At 39.3% G+C, this 15,721-nt stretch overlaps 1 protein-coding gene across 1 annotated transcript in view; it reads right to left on the reverse strand.

Annotated features, from left to right (window-relative positions):
• The window catches only part of pth1r (parathyroid hormone 1 receptor), a 45,328-nt gene that overhangs the window by 10,789 nt on the left and 18,818 nt on the right, over positions 1-15,721 (reverse strand). The window contains exons 2-4 of the mRNA XM_056421721.1: positions 8,953-9,055; positions 2,586-2,696; positions 2,252-2,373 (exon numbers count right to left, since the gene is read on the reverse strand). Coding sequence (XP_056277696.1) covers positions 2,252-2,373; positions 2,586-2,696; positions 8,953-9,055 — 336 coding nt within the window. The remainder of the gene's footprint in view (positions 1-2,251; positions 2,374-2,585; positions 2,697-8,952; positions 9,056-15,721) is intronic.

A 15,721-nucleotide genomic window follows, 5' to 3' on the forward strand; every position in this document is an offset into this window, starting at 1 on the left:
TGGAGAGTTTAACTCAAAACATACAGTATTTGTGAGGTTTTTTTTCTAATTTTTTTTGTCCAGTTTCAAATGCTGCGTTTAACAAAGATTTAAGATAACGGCCATCTTAGTTTAGTGTTAGAGATAGATGTATTTTTTTAATTTTTTTATTTTCTTAAAAAAAGTAATTCCTGCATCACTATATCCTGCTGTATTTAAGTTGGGATTTTAAACATATTTCTCCTTGGTGTTTTATGTAGAAACATAAAACATATCCATTATACAATAATCAATACATACTGATCATAATGAACTGATAGGACAGGTATAGCTGAACACAAAATCCCAATATTAGCTCTGCCACTGAATTTATACAGCAAATGACAAATAATACTACAATTAAACCACGTGATTCTTTCACATGGCTGTAGCTTTGGACTAGTCAAGTAGCCGGAAACCAAACACACAATACAGCCAAAAAGTAGATGCTGTTTTCCTCATGGTTTGGCTCTGATGAAAGGAAATCATGCGGCGGCATATAATTGCGGCGGCACCGATTCCCCAGATTTCAGCCGATCGGGACGAAGTCTAACAACCACTTTGCAATACAGAAATATTTACTTGGGATAATAAATCTCACAAATGTCTTGGAAAAATGGGTTGAAATCATGGAAAAAGCCTCAATTACAGAATGGCTGTTCAATAATAAACTAAACGCCTCATCAATAATAAGAAAATGTGCAAGGGCTTTCATTAAAAATACTTGCTGGTTGAGGTTATCTTAAGCCAAACTCTACCCCAGATAACACAAATATCTACCCCGAGTGAATACGCTTTTTTATACACTCCATCCAGGTTTCAAAATGCTCAAAACCACCTTCAATTGCAAAAGTGAAGCGAGCCAGGAAGTCTCAAAAGGCTCTAACAACCAGAAATATAGTCCAACAGTCCCCCGCCGGTCTTAAGAAAGAAAGAAATGCCATTGTGTCACCCTGATTGGCCGAGAGGGGAAATGCACCAAGCTGCTCTCACCTCTTAACGAGCGGACCGGCGCAACAGGTGATCCGAATAACTCTCTAATCAACCTCGGGAAATAGTGACAGCACAGCGAGTAGCAAAGCAAGTGCACTTTCAATTTCCTCGCCTTTTTTTAATAAATACGGCTTTTCCCTCTGTCCATGTGACAATGTGTGTAAAAGATGAAGGTCGATGAAGAGAAGGCGGCCGGAGTTTGGAGTCGGTGAATTAAATTGGCCTGTGCAGAAGGCCGCCCTGTCAAACACCTCGAGGACATCTGGGGATCAGTCGTCTCTGTGCCCGACCAAAAGTGATACTTTGGGTTCGATACCCGGCTGAAGGGATTTGCTCCTCTTCAGCAACACAGTGCATGGTTGTCATGTCCAGCTGTCAATAGCACGGTGGCAATAGAGTGCATCCACATCCAACACATGGACACCATTTTAGATAATTGAAGGAAAACAAGAAGAAAACACAGAATAGCATCCAAGTATAGCCTCAAACGGCAATAAGGAACTACTTCCTGTTTTTGATTCCATAATCACCTGGTAGGCGACACGACATACGTACGCGTAGTCCATGGGTCTAAATATATTTCTTATCATAATGGTGAATTCTTGGCATTTATCCGATTTTTTCGTCTTCAATTTTTCAATTCCAGTGTATATTTGAACATGCCTTGAGGGAATTGCGCCCTCTTATTATCCCAAAGCATTCAATGTCATTACGTCGCTGTCAGGATCTCGACATTTCATTAACTAGAACGGGCACTCGGTAGGGCGCATACCTTCGCATATCACAAGATTGGGCATTGAATTATGAACATGTTGGCATTAGTTGCATGCCAATTGGATAAAAATTTACCGCTCTATGGTAAAAATACGATTTTGACCTTTTCATGACCTTGACCTTGACCTTTGACCCGATCGATCCCAAAATCGAATCAAATGGTCCCCGGATAATAACCAATCATCCCACAAAATTTCATGCGATTCGGTTTAATCCTTTTTGACTTATGCGAATAACACGCACGCATACAAATACACGGCGGTCAAAACATAACCTTCCGCATTTTCAATGCGAAGGTAAATATGATTACATTTTATTCACGGCGTACATTACAGAGACGGCATGTCGACGAATGTGTGGCACATTTCATGAAGAGTTGCTAAAAGGGCTGCAATATTAATAACAATTCACTGATGTGTGGAGGAAGGCCATGTGACTGTGACGATGACGAAGAGACAGATCTCACCTTTTCATGGCTGTGGTTGTAATGGTAGAGGAATTTTGCACATTCGTTGTAATTGGCCCATGTCTTGTTGGCTGTAACCAGCTCCCACGTCCCATTGTTGTCACACCGACGGTATGCCAGTCCTAGACATCAAACAAAACAACAAATCCTCGTTTTAATTACAGGATTGTCTCCCCAACACCGTCAATTACTCGTCCCCACGCTCCCTAAAAAGGACCTGCATCATTGTAGAAATTGCAAAAGAGGCCACGTTATGATCGCACAGTGTTCAAGGCCTGGTTTTCTTTGAGCTTGAGGGCTTCCGTTGCCGTCTGCATTCCGAGGCCAGTCTCACCTTTGTGGTTGAAGTCGTGGATGTACTCCGGACAGGCCGTGGATACGAGCCGTCCCGGAGGACCTTCGGGCCAACAAACGATGCCGTCCCATTCCGGGGAGCAGAAACCGTCTGCGGACACAAAAGCAATGAGTGACTTTTTAAAAATAGACCCCGCCGAGCGCCGTCCTCCCTCGGCTGCAGCGCGCCGTTCACAAGGGCAGCACTGTTGCGTGTGTTCAAGGCTTCGGTTGTCCTTTAAAAAAAAACTAGGCCAGGTACATGAACTTTACCCCAGTGTGTGTATTGGCACCGTATTACAGCCTTGTAATTTGTGGTGAGCCTGAATGTAAATGAGACCTTTTTGTGTGTGTTTTAGGAAAACATGGTTTCACCCAGAAAATGACCCCCCTCCCATCTATTGTCCTATAATTAAGAAGTGCAGTCACGAGATTCCCCGCATGCAGATAACAAGTTGTAGATTTAATCTAATGTGCTCATTATACCCTGTTGGTTAGCTGCAGTAGATTTACATAATTGCTACATTGTTGATAGCATCATATTGTTTTTATTTTGTAAAGCCTTTCAGTTTCAGTTGAGATCTCATTAAAAGTATTCCCTGTGACACTGGCTGCATTGTAGAATAAATACAAGCTTTTCATTAAAACGTGTATTTTCCTCTCTGTTTCCTGAGTTTGGAGATGCAGGTATAACAATATAGATATTATTATAGTTTTTCCATAATCAATTGGTTGATTATTGTCGTGTATGCAATGTTAAAACAATTATTACAATACATCTTATTTAGCTGATGCTTTTGTGAATTTCAATAAGTGCACTCAACTATAAACTCAGTACAAATAAGATTTCTTCAAATAAGTCAAACTACAAAGTGCCATTTAAGTGCTACTAAAGTACTACCATAAAAAATATATTATTATTCAAGGTTCAGTCAGAAAGGATGTGCTTTTTAGTTTAATAAAAAATCCACATTTCACCCATTTCTCAAATGTTTTTGTTTCGTCTGACCTGGAGCTCGAAACCTAACAATATTCCATCTGAAACAAAATAAAACACATAAAAACAGCAAATCTTCACATTTGAGCTGGAAACAAAATAATGTGATCTGATAAGGGAAGAAGAACACTTTAAAGAGGAAGAAAAAAAGGAAGACTCAGCAGGGAGAGTGACTGGGGAGGATCCCAGCATGTCCAGAGGTGACTGTCTGTCATCTCTCTATTGTCAATAATATCGATGAAAAACATGGCTGTCGTAACCATAATTACTATACAGTGTATGTTGTGTGCATATCTCTTTTCTTGTCATCTTTGCTTTTCATAATGCATTTCCGGGCACAACTTATTTGAATGAACCATCATTACAACCTAGAACGACACTTCACACAGTGGAGATGGTTGCAGAGGAATTGGCTGAGAACTGGGATAGAAACATTTATATATTTAATATATTTTATATATATATATATTTGGCATGGCTGGCTGTGCTTTTTCATGAAGGTCTCAAAAACGATGTCACTCATTTTTATAGAGAATGCACGACGTCAGACTTTGCAGTAACACACACTATTTCAGACAAAGAGCTTTAGGTACAGCAGGGGGGGGGGGGTGTAAGTGGTGTCTCAAGTGTAGAGCCCCATAATTGTCAGTTACATCGTGGACCCTCAGATAGTGGTCGCAAAGTCCCTTTCCCCACAAATTCCTGGCGAAAGCCCCCCTTATGGTTTGGCATTTCTGTTATATTATTGAAAACATCTGCCCCACTTTGACCACTAATAAGTAGCTATGGATAAAACTTAAAACTATCCTCTCTTCGCAGCAGAGGCATTATTTTCTCATTCCTGTAATCACACTTACGGAGAAACATCTGAAGCAATGACGACATGCTTTTTTATTCGCCCGTCACTTGGAACATAAAATTAAAGAGCAGACCGAGTGGAGCTGACTGATTCCTACAGATCTCTCTGGTTGGAGCAAAACAGCGTTTAGTTTTGAAAAATCACACTGACCACACATCCTGGGAGTAAAAGTAGAATTGCTGTTCACTTTTACCATATGTTTTATTACCATAGGACCACCTACTAACAGGCTTAAAATCAAACAAGGCACACACACACACACACACACAGACACATATAGAATTTCCCGTAAATTCCGTGACCACGATTTAAATATAAATGTGACTATGGAAGGACTTTGCTATTAATGATGTCACTGGGGTTTTTTCGTAGGGTTTTCTCCGCCCACCCAAATCATTTAAATTAACTCCAAGCTGCAGATGTCCAAACACATACTGCACTTTCTCCTGATACATGCAACCTTTTTAGAATGATTGCCGATGTTATTCTTTACCCCGGACCACACGCTTAAAGGCTGAGCTATTTTCACACTGCAAGGCCGTGGGCATTGAACCCACATCCCTCCACTGTCCTCTCCAGGCAAACCTCAGTGTTTCCCCTCAAGGAAAAAACCTCGTTTCAGGCACGTAATGGAGACTTATGTATTTAAAGCACAAAGGAGAATGGAAAACAGATATTATATTAAAATAACAACCAGCAGATACGCTTAAATTCAAAGCGAGGTCAAGTCAACTGAAGTCAAAGTAATTCACGTGCCATCAAGTAAGAAAACTAATTAAATCAAGCATGTTTAATGAGAACATATGTGCTTATCCAGGCATGCAACAACCACATAGGGGACTCTTTTTTCTTCTTCATTAAGGTAATATGTTTATCTCCATTCCTTCAACCGTTATGTGATTGAACACACATGTGCAAGAGGTCAGAAAACTGCCCCCAACATACCGGTTGAGTCACGTCCGATGTGTGCCAGCAGCATCCGGGATGCAGGTCAACTCCGATGTGCCAATATATCCCCAATACAGCATCCTCAAGCTCAGTTAGATGTTCCTGATTGGCTTATTGGAGTCCAGGTTCAGGGTAAACAATCTACCTTTGCTGGCTGAGAAACAAGCTCATGAAATAGTATAAAAGGCACGACTGCATTACCAATGTGTGAATGTAAAGTCACATCACTGAGAACTTCCCCGGCTTTCTCACTCGCCCTTAACAGTGTATCACTGAAGTCCCAGGATGTCACACGTATGCGCGCTTACGAGTCTTTTCCTTTCCTTTCTTCAGTGTGTAGCTAACGTAGCAAACCACATATTTTTAGGAGATCAACTTGAATTCGACATGGGCAATTTTCACAACGAATCTTCTTTTTTTAAGAAGAAAAAGAAACATATAGAATATATATATTTTTAAATCCTATATATAAATATATATAAATGTTATTATTTACATTATTAAAAAACAAATTTGTGAAAAATTACCATTTCAATTAAGGTTATTACTTAAATTGCTTAAATTAAACGAACAGTTAATAATCCTGCTTTTTTTCAAATATGTTTTTTAAATCGATAAAATCCTGATAAAATGAAATTAATCAATCACTAAAGATGTTCTTGACTAATAAATTGATTATTTGCATATAGTCTATCAACTGATTAATTGACCTAACAAATGGCAGCAATCCCAGAGGCTCCCATTTACAATCAAAGAAATACACTCATTCACTTTCTTGCCAACAGTCGTCTTATTATTAAAGTGTTAGCCATGTTATCTGATAAGAAGATCCATACCACTCATGTGTCTTTGCAGTAACTATTGCATCACAGCTAGCCAGTTCCAGAACATAAATATCCCAGCACACAGCCTCTCTTAAATCCACAATATGTTGTTTTCACGCTTTATCTTTTCTGAAGCTTAAACAGATTTGTTCACATGTGAGCTTTAGATTTGTTGGTAGACGGATTCCTTCAGACAAAGCCAGGCTCGCTGTTTCCAGTCTCCATGTAAAGCTCCCCTAATCTGCTGCTCGCTGTATTCTCATATTATTAAATTTACTTTGAGAAAGAAACACAGCATTGTTATATAAGCCACCTAGAACGGGCACTGGGTAGAGCGCATACCTTCGCATATCACAAGATTGGGCATTGAATTATGAACATTTTGGCATTAGTTGCATGCCAATTGGATAAAAAGGAGATGTTGACCTTTCCATGACCTTGACCTTGACCTTTGACCCGATCGATCCCAAAATCTAATCAAATGGTCCCCGGAGAATAACCAATCATTCCACAAAATTGCATGCGATTCGGTTTAATACTTTTTGACTTATGCGAACATACAAATAAATAAATAAATACACGGCGATCAAAACATAACCTTCCGCATTTTCAATGCGAAGGTAACAATGAGATATTACACAAGCTGCTGTCCGGCGCCTGCAGATGTCAAGGGTTGCAACTCTGTTCTATATATTTTTTTGCATCCAATTGGGGATTTGTGGACAACCCCATGAAAGGTTTAGAAATACCACGCAGGGCAACGTTGCGTAACTGGTGGGCTACCGTCAACAAAAGCCTTCGAGTTCTCAGGCCGGAGGAAAAACCTTTTTAATTATGTGTTTCATTCACAAGTGGGTATGGCTTGAAGGGGTCGAGGAATTACATGCGACCACAATGCACTGGGGTTAAAAAAGAAAAAAATACGATTGGTTTGGCTTTGGAATCCTCCTCCTGGACAATCAACTGGGGAATTGACAGAAACCACAAGGAGATACAGTAGATGCCGAGGTCTGCTGGAAAGTAATGCTCTCAAAAAAACACGGATACACCCGGGGGATCAGCTACGACTTCAACCCCAGCCTCCAGGAAAACCCCCGAGGAGGGCAAAGGAAACATAAAAGTATGTTTTTAATGTAACCATCAATTTACAGACCACATTGAACTGAAACGCCACGAAGAAAACAAGCATTTCATTTGAGCGTATCCTGTATCAGCAAAAGAACAGTAACATCTGACCGTTATTTTGACGGACGCACCGCTGAATAGCATGAGCTCTTATCGCCCACGGATACATGCAAACAAAACAATCGCATTCAATCCAGACCACAAGGCCGTCTTTGAAGTCTCTCTCACACGAACTCTTCCCCATCACGGTTGTGCCGTTTACTCCCACAGTTCCAGGCAGACTTTTATTTATTTTTTAACCTTTTTTTATGTCTATTGTTTTCTTCCTCCTTCACTCCAGCTTTTTTTTCCTGGTACTTCCCTGCCTTGTGTATTATGTGTATGTCAAATGTGTTGATGGGGTTCTGCTCCGTTTAGCCCCCCGGGGGGGTTTATTGAAGCTCTGGGTGCAGCTGGAATTCATTGTGAAGCTCTCTCAACAGCTGAGCCTATTTGTTTTTGTGGGTTTTTTTCTTCTTTCTTTTTTTTTTTTACAAAGGAAGCTATTTCTTCTGAGATAAACGGTCAGGCCTCTTGTGGCATTCTCGGACTCTGATAAAGGGATTGTAGCTGTTGGAAAATCGAACTATTGGAGACTTAATCAGGACAATGAAGTGGGACCGAGGCTCCACACCAGCCCCTCAAAGTCTCCTTCACTTCCTTCACAATTAGCTTCTAAGAAAAGGCATGAAGGATTTATATCCATTTATCTATCCAAGAATCAAACGTCAACAGTAAGCCCTTTGTCGTTTTGCTGTGGCATGAAATTAATCAGTTTGGTTAAAGGGGCAAATGATGGACCACAAGATGTCCTTGAAAAAATGATCTGGGATCTGCGATAATATCTCGCATGTTGTGACCGAGCCAGCAGCCTGGCTGCAGTTGGTCTGGACTGAAATATCTTAGTGATGACATGTTGACTTTTCCTCAAGCGCCATTATGAAGTTGATGATTGTTGCTCGAGATATTTATTTTGACATTTGTTTTTAGTTTGATTGTAAAGTAATATTGATTAATCATTGATTATTTAAGTTATATTTTGATATGTTAGAAGAGCTTTTTTCCTACGATAGGTTTAGTTTAGTTCATTGTGATTGTTGTTTGAATATATTTAGTTTTCCGATTGGTTGACTGATTGGGTAACAATGGGCACCTGTGGTTATATGTAGGTGTGGGTCGCTTCAGGACCAGCATGCACCGGGGGCCTATTGTTTACCAACACACGCAAGGCAGTGTCAACATTGTGTTTGTTCTTTTTGTTTGTTCAGTAAATAAATTATAAGAATAATGACATACGGAAATGGACATTACTTTCTTTTGACTGCGTCAACTCAAGAACCCCACGGTGCGTCAGTGGCAATTTTATTTATAGTTTTATTGAAGTTATTTGGACAAACAGCCACTACAATTGTGATTTATTGACTGAATTGTTGTTGCAAAAACGAATGAAATCAACTTGAACTGCGTGTGTTGTGCTAAAGAGCACATATTAGTATGCTCAAATGCTCATTAACTTGTATTAGCATGTTAGCATCGTGGAACCACTTTGACGTGCGCCTCGAGTTTCTTTACTCACCAGCAATCTGGTGCTTTGCCTTGATGTTGCCCTCACACTTGCGCTTGGCTCTGAACAGAAGGCCGATCTGCTCATCTTTCGTCAGCACATCATCTGCGTAAGCCTGAAAATTAGAAAATGGGAGTTAATGAAGGGACATATTTAAGGGTAATTGGTGGTGTGACGTTGTAAATGCCAAGCTGCATCACAAACAACATCTTCGAACAGTAAGTCAAAACATGATCCACCCAGAGGCTGAATTTAAGAGACAAGGTGTTTTTTTGCAACTGGACATTTTTGGTCCCATACGGACTCAAAGGTTCTGACCTATCGCTTGGAGTAAGAACAAGGATGAAACGCATCAGATGGCTCCCAAATAGCCCTCCCAGGTGACACTGAATTTACACGGATTCATCCATTATCTAAAAAGGTAACTTTGGGATTGAATTTGAGTTGATTATGATAACTAAAACAATGTTACTGGACAGTAATTAACGACAAGAAATCAGATGTTTTCATGACAATCTTTTTATTTCAACAACGGGATATTGTTCTCTTTATGCAACGCCAAAGTCGTTGTATATGCTGCTTGTTGTATGTTGTATACACTGATTATGGATAATAATGGAGCACATTAACGTACATGAACCTACATCAGTTCACGTCGAACACATAAGGAACACCATGTCAAAATGTGTTAATAAAGTTAATAAATAAAGTTAATAAATAAATAATGGACCTGCCCTTTTCTCCTCAAAAAAGGAGCGGTTTTTTGCAAAAATAGGCTTGATTTCAAAAGGTTAAATTCGAGCTTAACTGAATGTCATATTAACAACCTTTGCTATATCCAGACATGATTTCCTCTTCACAGCTGCTTCCTAGCCCTCTAATAAAAGAAAGAAAGAACAAAACCACCTCTAACTAGTGCTTTCTGCATCCCTGGTCGTAACGCTGCAGGCAGCTTGTTCTAAATCCAGTTTCCGTCTGTAAAATTGTCCTCAAAAAGCACGCCGCTGACGTTTAATGAGACTGAACATGACGGAAAGCAACACGGTGGCCCGCTGCTTCCTGGCCTGGATGATAGGCGACCTGGTCGGTTTCTCGAAGGTCAGATTAGATTGTACTTTGACAGCAACGGTCCACTCATCAGAGTGTTCACCAACAAAAGTGGTATTTATTTATATCTCAACTGTCATGAAGCAAAGAAAAGAATGACTGAATATCTTTCCTTGAATAAACAGTTTCCGTTTCACTTGTTGGTTTAGACTCATACGTCTGACTGCTACTTTAATACAGACGTAACGTTTCTTTTATAGTTCTTAATTTATAATTAATATGTTGTCTAAATGTTCTTAGTTGTCGTTAGCTGTTTTGCACTTTATGACTATTTGTTAGAGCCATTTTAATTGGGTTTTGTTACTTTGGACCTCCCACCACTAGGTGGCGCAAGGCTGACTTAATTTGATGCCTACTTAAGGAAGAGAGGCATAAAGGCTAGGCGTTGCTCATTTGTCGGAAGCAAACAGTTTTTCAACCGTGATTCATGAGATAACGGGACAATAAGGCAAAGCAGAAACAGAAATGGTTCAGTGTGATATTATGATTTAAGTATGTGCGACATTGTTTATGATTTAGTTTGAGATACGTTCATGCAAAAGGACCAAGAAACAAACTAGACATAACAAACTGGACCCTGAAATGTAATGAAATGCGTCGGAACTCCAGCAGATGAGCAGCCAAGTCGTGCCTCGGTGTTGAACAGGCAACGGGGGCCCTACACTATTATCAATTTGTATTATTATTATTACTACAATCACTTTATGTTGGACAAGAGAGAAACATACTTTCATATCTGCTGTATGTTTGCACAAATAGAAGAAGTGACAATAAAGATGACTTTGGTTATAGGCCCAGGTTGTATTTCTGTTATTCTATCCACTTAGAGGTCACTGACCGGACATGACAAAGATATAACAACAACGAAAAAATGTAATTGTCTCAATGTTCCTACACCTTATATGTTCTGAGTTTTTGAACACTGTGTTGTGGAGTGGTACTTCAGACTGCAGTTTTCCGGCTATTGAAACATTTTCCATTCTCATAGGTCACACTGACTGGCCCGCGGATCACTTCTGGGTAATGACAGATGTATTGAAAATTACCACTTTATTTTCTAATACAGCGTGACAAGAAAAGTGGAAATTAAAGCAGAGACATTCAAACCCAGTGCTAAAAAAACTGAAGCAAAGATCAGGTCGCAAATCTTCAAGGATTTTCTACGCTGTCACATAAGGTTTCTTTTCACGCTGCGTTGAGTCAACACGGCAGCAAAATGCATAATGTATCCGCACAATGGAACACAAACCAACGTGTATGCTGCAGTGAGCCTGGAGGTATACGGCTAAAAAAAACTCCCAGTCTTATTTATTTGGTTCAATGGTGCAGAGCAAACAGTACAAATTAAAAACAGACGTTTGCTCAGACTCCCTGGACGCAGTCGCACTCGTCAGCTGCAGATATAAATTACACGTCTGGATGTCAAGAAATCACACTCATTCTTAAACTCAGGTTTAAGTATGAATGGGAAATTAATTTCTCTAAAGGAGACTACAGGAACAAAGGACCAGAGAGAAAGTGAAGAGGTTTTTATGAATATGTATGCTTCTAAAAACATCCATTCTATCTATCGCACAGAAAGAGTTGAGATGCTCTCATCCTGTCTAACCACAACCGATGGTGGCGTTGTTTACTAGAGACTAACTACTATTTCTGATTGACATTGAACAAAAAAAACATTTTTAAAAGTGGAGGATTAAATACTAATATTTGTAATTAGGCATCGAACAAGCTGTGATACATTGGATCCTGCATAATTGTTAATAAAAACATTAACTATATGTTGTTTTCTGTTTCTCACAACAAAAAATGTGTGCTAGAAATATTCAGACATTTCACTGACGTTATAATATAAGATGTTGTTGTATTCACTTAAGTATCACCAACAAAATGAACTCAAAGTATCCAAAGTAAAAATGGGCTGATTTAATATACAATAGAAGGGCTGTTGCTGAAGTGATATTATGACATGTTATACTTTTGGATTATTATTACAAGCAGCTTCTTAATTAGTGGCTGTCGAGATGAAGCTATAGGATCAATTTTGTGAAGTAAAAACTACAATATGTCCGACTAAAGTGCTGTGAAGTATAAAGTGGTAGAATGTGTAGCTTTAACTTCCACTTGGAACACATAACTTGAGTAAATGTACTTATTGGAATGGCTAATTACTGTAGTAGAAGTACAACAAGCTGTATTCTGCAGTTGGCTAGAATACAAACGACAGGAGAATCATCTCTGATGCAAGTGCGTCATTTCCTGATCTTAAAATGAAACCGTAAATACGGAGACGTCTTGGATTTGTCGCACACGAAACCATAATACCTCAATCCATCAATATTTTCACTACTCGCAGTCCTGAAATAAGGATGTCCAGTCTGAGAGCTGAATAAGGTTCCAGAGAGAAGACGTTTATGGCTTTGCACGGTAAACAACCACAGATGGAACAACATTCGACCACAGGCGAACAAGGATAGATACTACCTGTTTACTGCACCAACTATGCCAATAGAGAATATTCCACGGAGACATTCATACTATTTTCATCTGAATAACTGTCTGGTGTTACTTCAGGTGAAAGCTGAACAAACAGGAAACAGACACAGTGAATCTGGACGGTAAACGATCTGAAGGGACAAAAACGTAATTATCGCCAATGGATGGAGTGAAGAAGTACCGGTGGTTCGGTAATTTGAATGAAAATAAAAAGCACTTAATATGTCATGGATCTACATTATATCCGACATGTTGAATTGTTTTTGTCACGATGGTCATTCTCACTTCAGCCGAACACTTCAAAGAAAAATGTCAGTTATATTTCAGTTACAATTAGCTTTTATTTAACTCAGTGTGGGCTTTTTACTACAAACCGGGTAATTGAAGCTGCCTTTCCAACACTTTAAGAACACATATCTTATCCTTTGGGGCTCGGTTGGAGTCCCTGTGAAACATTAAAATGAGGTATGGAGTTTCGGGGGTATGTTTTCTTTCTCAGAAACAGGGAGAAATGTCTTCCTTTAACTGCAGACGCGACTACCGGGGACATCGGAGAGTATCGTGTCCCGTTTTTAAGAAGAGAGTCCTGGGTAATAAGTGTGTCCCCTGATTATTCCTGAAAACTTTTCCTCCTCCAACTGGCCAGAGTCCAAACCTCCAAAGTAAACACGACTCTTACAGGGAGAAACATGGACATTCTTATTTACTGCGTTTCGTTCAAAACAGTCATCTTTTTGTTAAATGTTTTTTTTTGCGCGCGCGTTAGCCAAAATGAAAACTGTTGAAAAGAACACATGCCATATACATGTGTGTTTTCATCACTGGGTTGTTAGAATACAAACTCCACTTGAATAAACCACAAGTTTCTATTTGTCTTCGCAAACCTTCGGCTTGATGACTTAAACTGCAGCTCTCTGCGAGGATTTAAGACCAATATTGAGAGAACTGTTTTTAGGCCGGTGTGTCAAGACAGTGTTGAACCACGACGACTAAACACTGACGCATGTGAATGAAGGGACAATTTCACTTTTAGTTCTAATTCCAGCATCTGGTTTCTATATTATTTTAGTAACTTAAATCTTAGCTATATTTAGTTATGAAGGTTTAGCTTGGCTGGTACCACAAGATGTCTTAAGTCTGCATTTGTTGATTTTTAAATATTTTGGGAAGGATTTCTTTGCAAAATGCAAAAATGGAGTAGTGTGGATATGCGCCATGCATACATAGAGTGGAGACACTTGATTTCCGGTACATTAGCAACAGTCTTGATTGTGGACAGTCTTGTTTTCTTTTTTTCTTCTTCGAGAAAGTTGTGGTTGACCAAAGTCATTTCCTGAAAGTGCCAACAGTGAATAAGAGAGTGAAATGCTGGAGTTCGTGAGGTAGACTTTCATTAGAAAGCACAACGCCAAGAATATGGAGTGTCCCAAAAGTTTTAATGATCCGCAAAAGAGTTCAAAGGCGTGTAATCGTCATTTGTACGTCAATGGATTGAGTCAAAGTGCAGCCCAATGATCTCATCTGCAGTATCCCAGACCATGAAAAGTAGTCTAAATACAGAACAACTACACGACTGATCAAAACTCTTAATCCTAAAAAACTAAACTCACTTTCAGCCAGACGCTCGAGCAACCATGAAAACAGAGACTCGTGTATTCCTTCAGAAAAGACCGCTGCTCCAGCTAGGTTGTGACCTTTTTCAGTCAAGTTAAAAGGAAATGTCTCGACCGGGATGAAGAAGTTATTGTGGATTTATATCTCTTTAAAAACCTCCACACAGAGAATGCATCACGATGATCAAATACCAGCAATCGGTGAATATATATCCATTTCAAAAAGCTAACGATTTAATGACTATTACACGAACTAAAGGGCTCCTCAGAGCATGAATTAAAGAAAAGTAAAATATGATCAAAAACGGTTAAACTGTGGTATTTTGGGGCAAGATCAGACCAAGTGGTAAGCTGGTCAAACCCGCCTCATTTAGACTGATTTCTAAGGGTTTTAATATATGTCGTATATCAGTTTAAATATATTATAAGAAATGGATTCTTGGTGGCCATATTAGATTTTTTCCCATCATTATTTCATCGGATAAAGTCGAAACCTATTCCAAATGATTTTGCACGTCCAAAAACCGTGTAATAGCATTTTAAATAATTAAAATATCTCTTGTGATAGTGGAAATATGAGACATTATAGATTTATGGTGGCCATCTTGAATTTGTGCATATTTAACCAATTTCCGTAACAGTAATTTCTTAGGACTTTTAGTATGTTGTTCAGGACACTTCATAGAAGTGTGCAAAAATAAATTATGTTGCATTTATTTCCATTTTTAATGGTTAAATTGACTAGATTGCCTGGACTAATCGTGGCACTACTGGAAAGAAGGATTAAAAGAAAAATACTTAAATGTTCCTTCCGTTGGGAACATGGGAACAGCAGATAAGTTCATTTACAAACTGAAAGGCAAGCTTGATGCACTAAATGTCCAAAAGCTGGCTGTGCTCAGCCCGTCACTGGCTGACAGCCAAAGCAACAGTTAGGATTTCGACAGCCTCTTCATCTTCATCGCCGACGTGAACTAAATACGTTTTGGAATCAACAGCAGAATTCTTTAGGTGTGATGCACCTGGGAAATGTCCCAGTAATAAAGATAAAATGACATTGAATGTGTCGCCCCATTAACGCCCCATTTCTTCGTGGCAGCGAGTCTTGATGAATTGGAAGTCAACGGGTACCGCGTGTCGACGACGGCAGGACCAAATCAAAACGTTCACAGACTCTCGCAAAACCAGCGCGGCACAATCAGCATAAATAAGTGTCATTTATCCAGTCGTAGGCTCACCTCCTCCCAAACACGAGCATCTTTGCGGGAACCTTCGTGTTTAAAACGCAGTCTCGAAGCGTGCGATTCTGGAAAAATCAAATGGGTTTTAAATCGTAAAAAGATTTGCAAACAGATGTTTGGATATAGTTTCGCAGTTGTAAAATGTGGGCCCCCCAATTACATCAATTTTGTATTTTTTGTTCAACATGTAGGCATGTTTTTAGTGTGCGTGTGTTTTTCAACACATGGTGAGCAAATGATAAAAATATTTCCATTTAGTGGGTGAATATTCCTTTAACAACTGTTTATACATATGAACTGTACACACACACACACACACACACA

This window comes from Pseudoliparis swirei, chromosome 8 (genome assembly GCF_029220125.1).
Source record: "Pseudoliparis swirei isolate HS2019 ecotype Mariana Trench chromosome 8, NWPU_hadal_v1, whole genome shotgun sequence".
Lineage (NCBI taxonomy): Eukaryota > Metazoa > Chordata > Actinopteri > Perciformes > Liparidae > Pseudoliparis > Pseudoliparis swirei.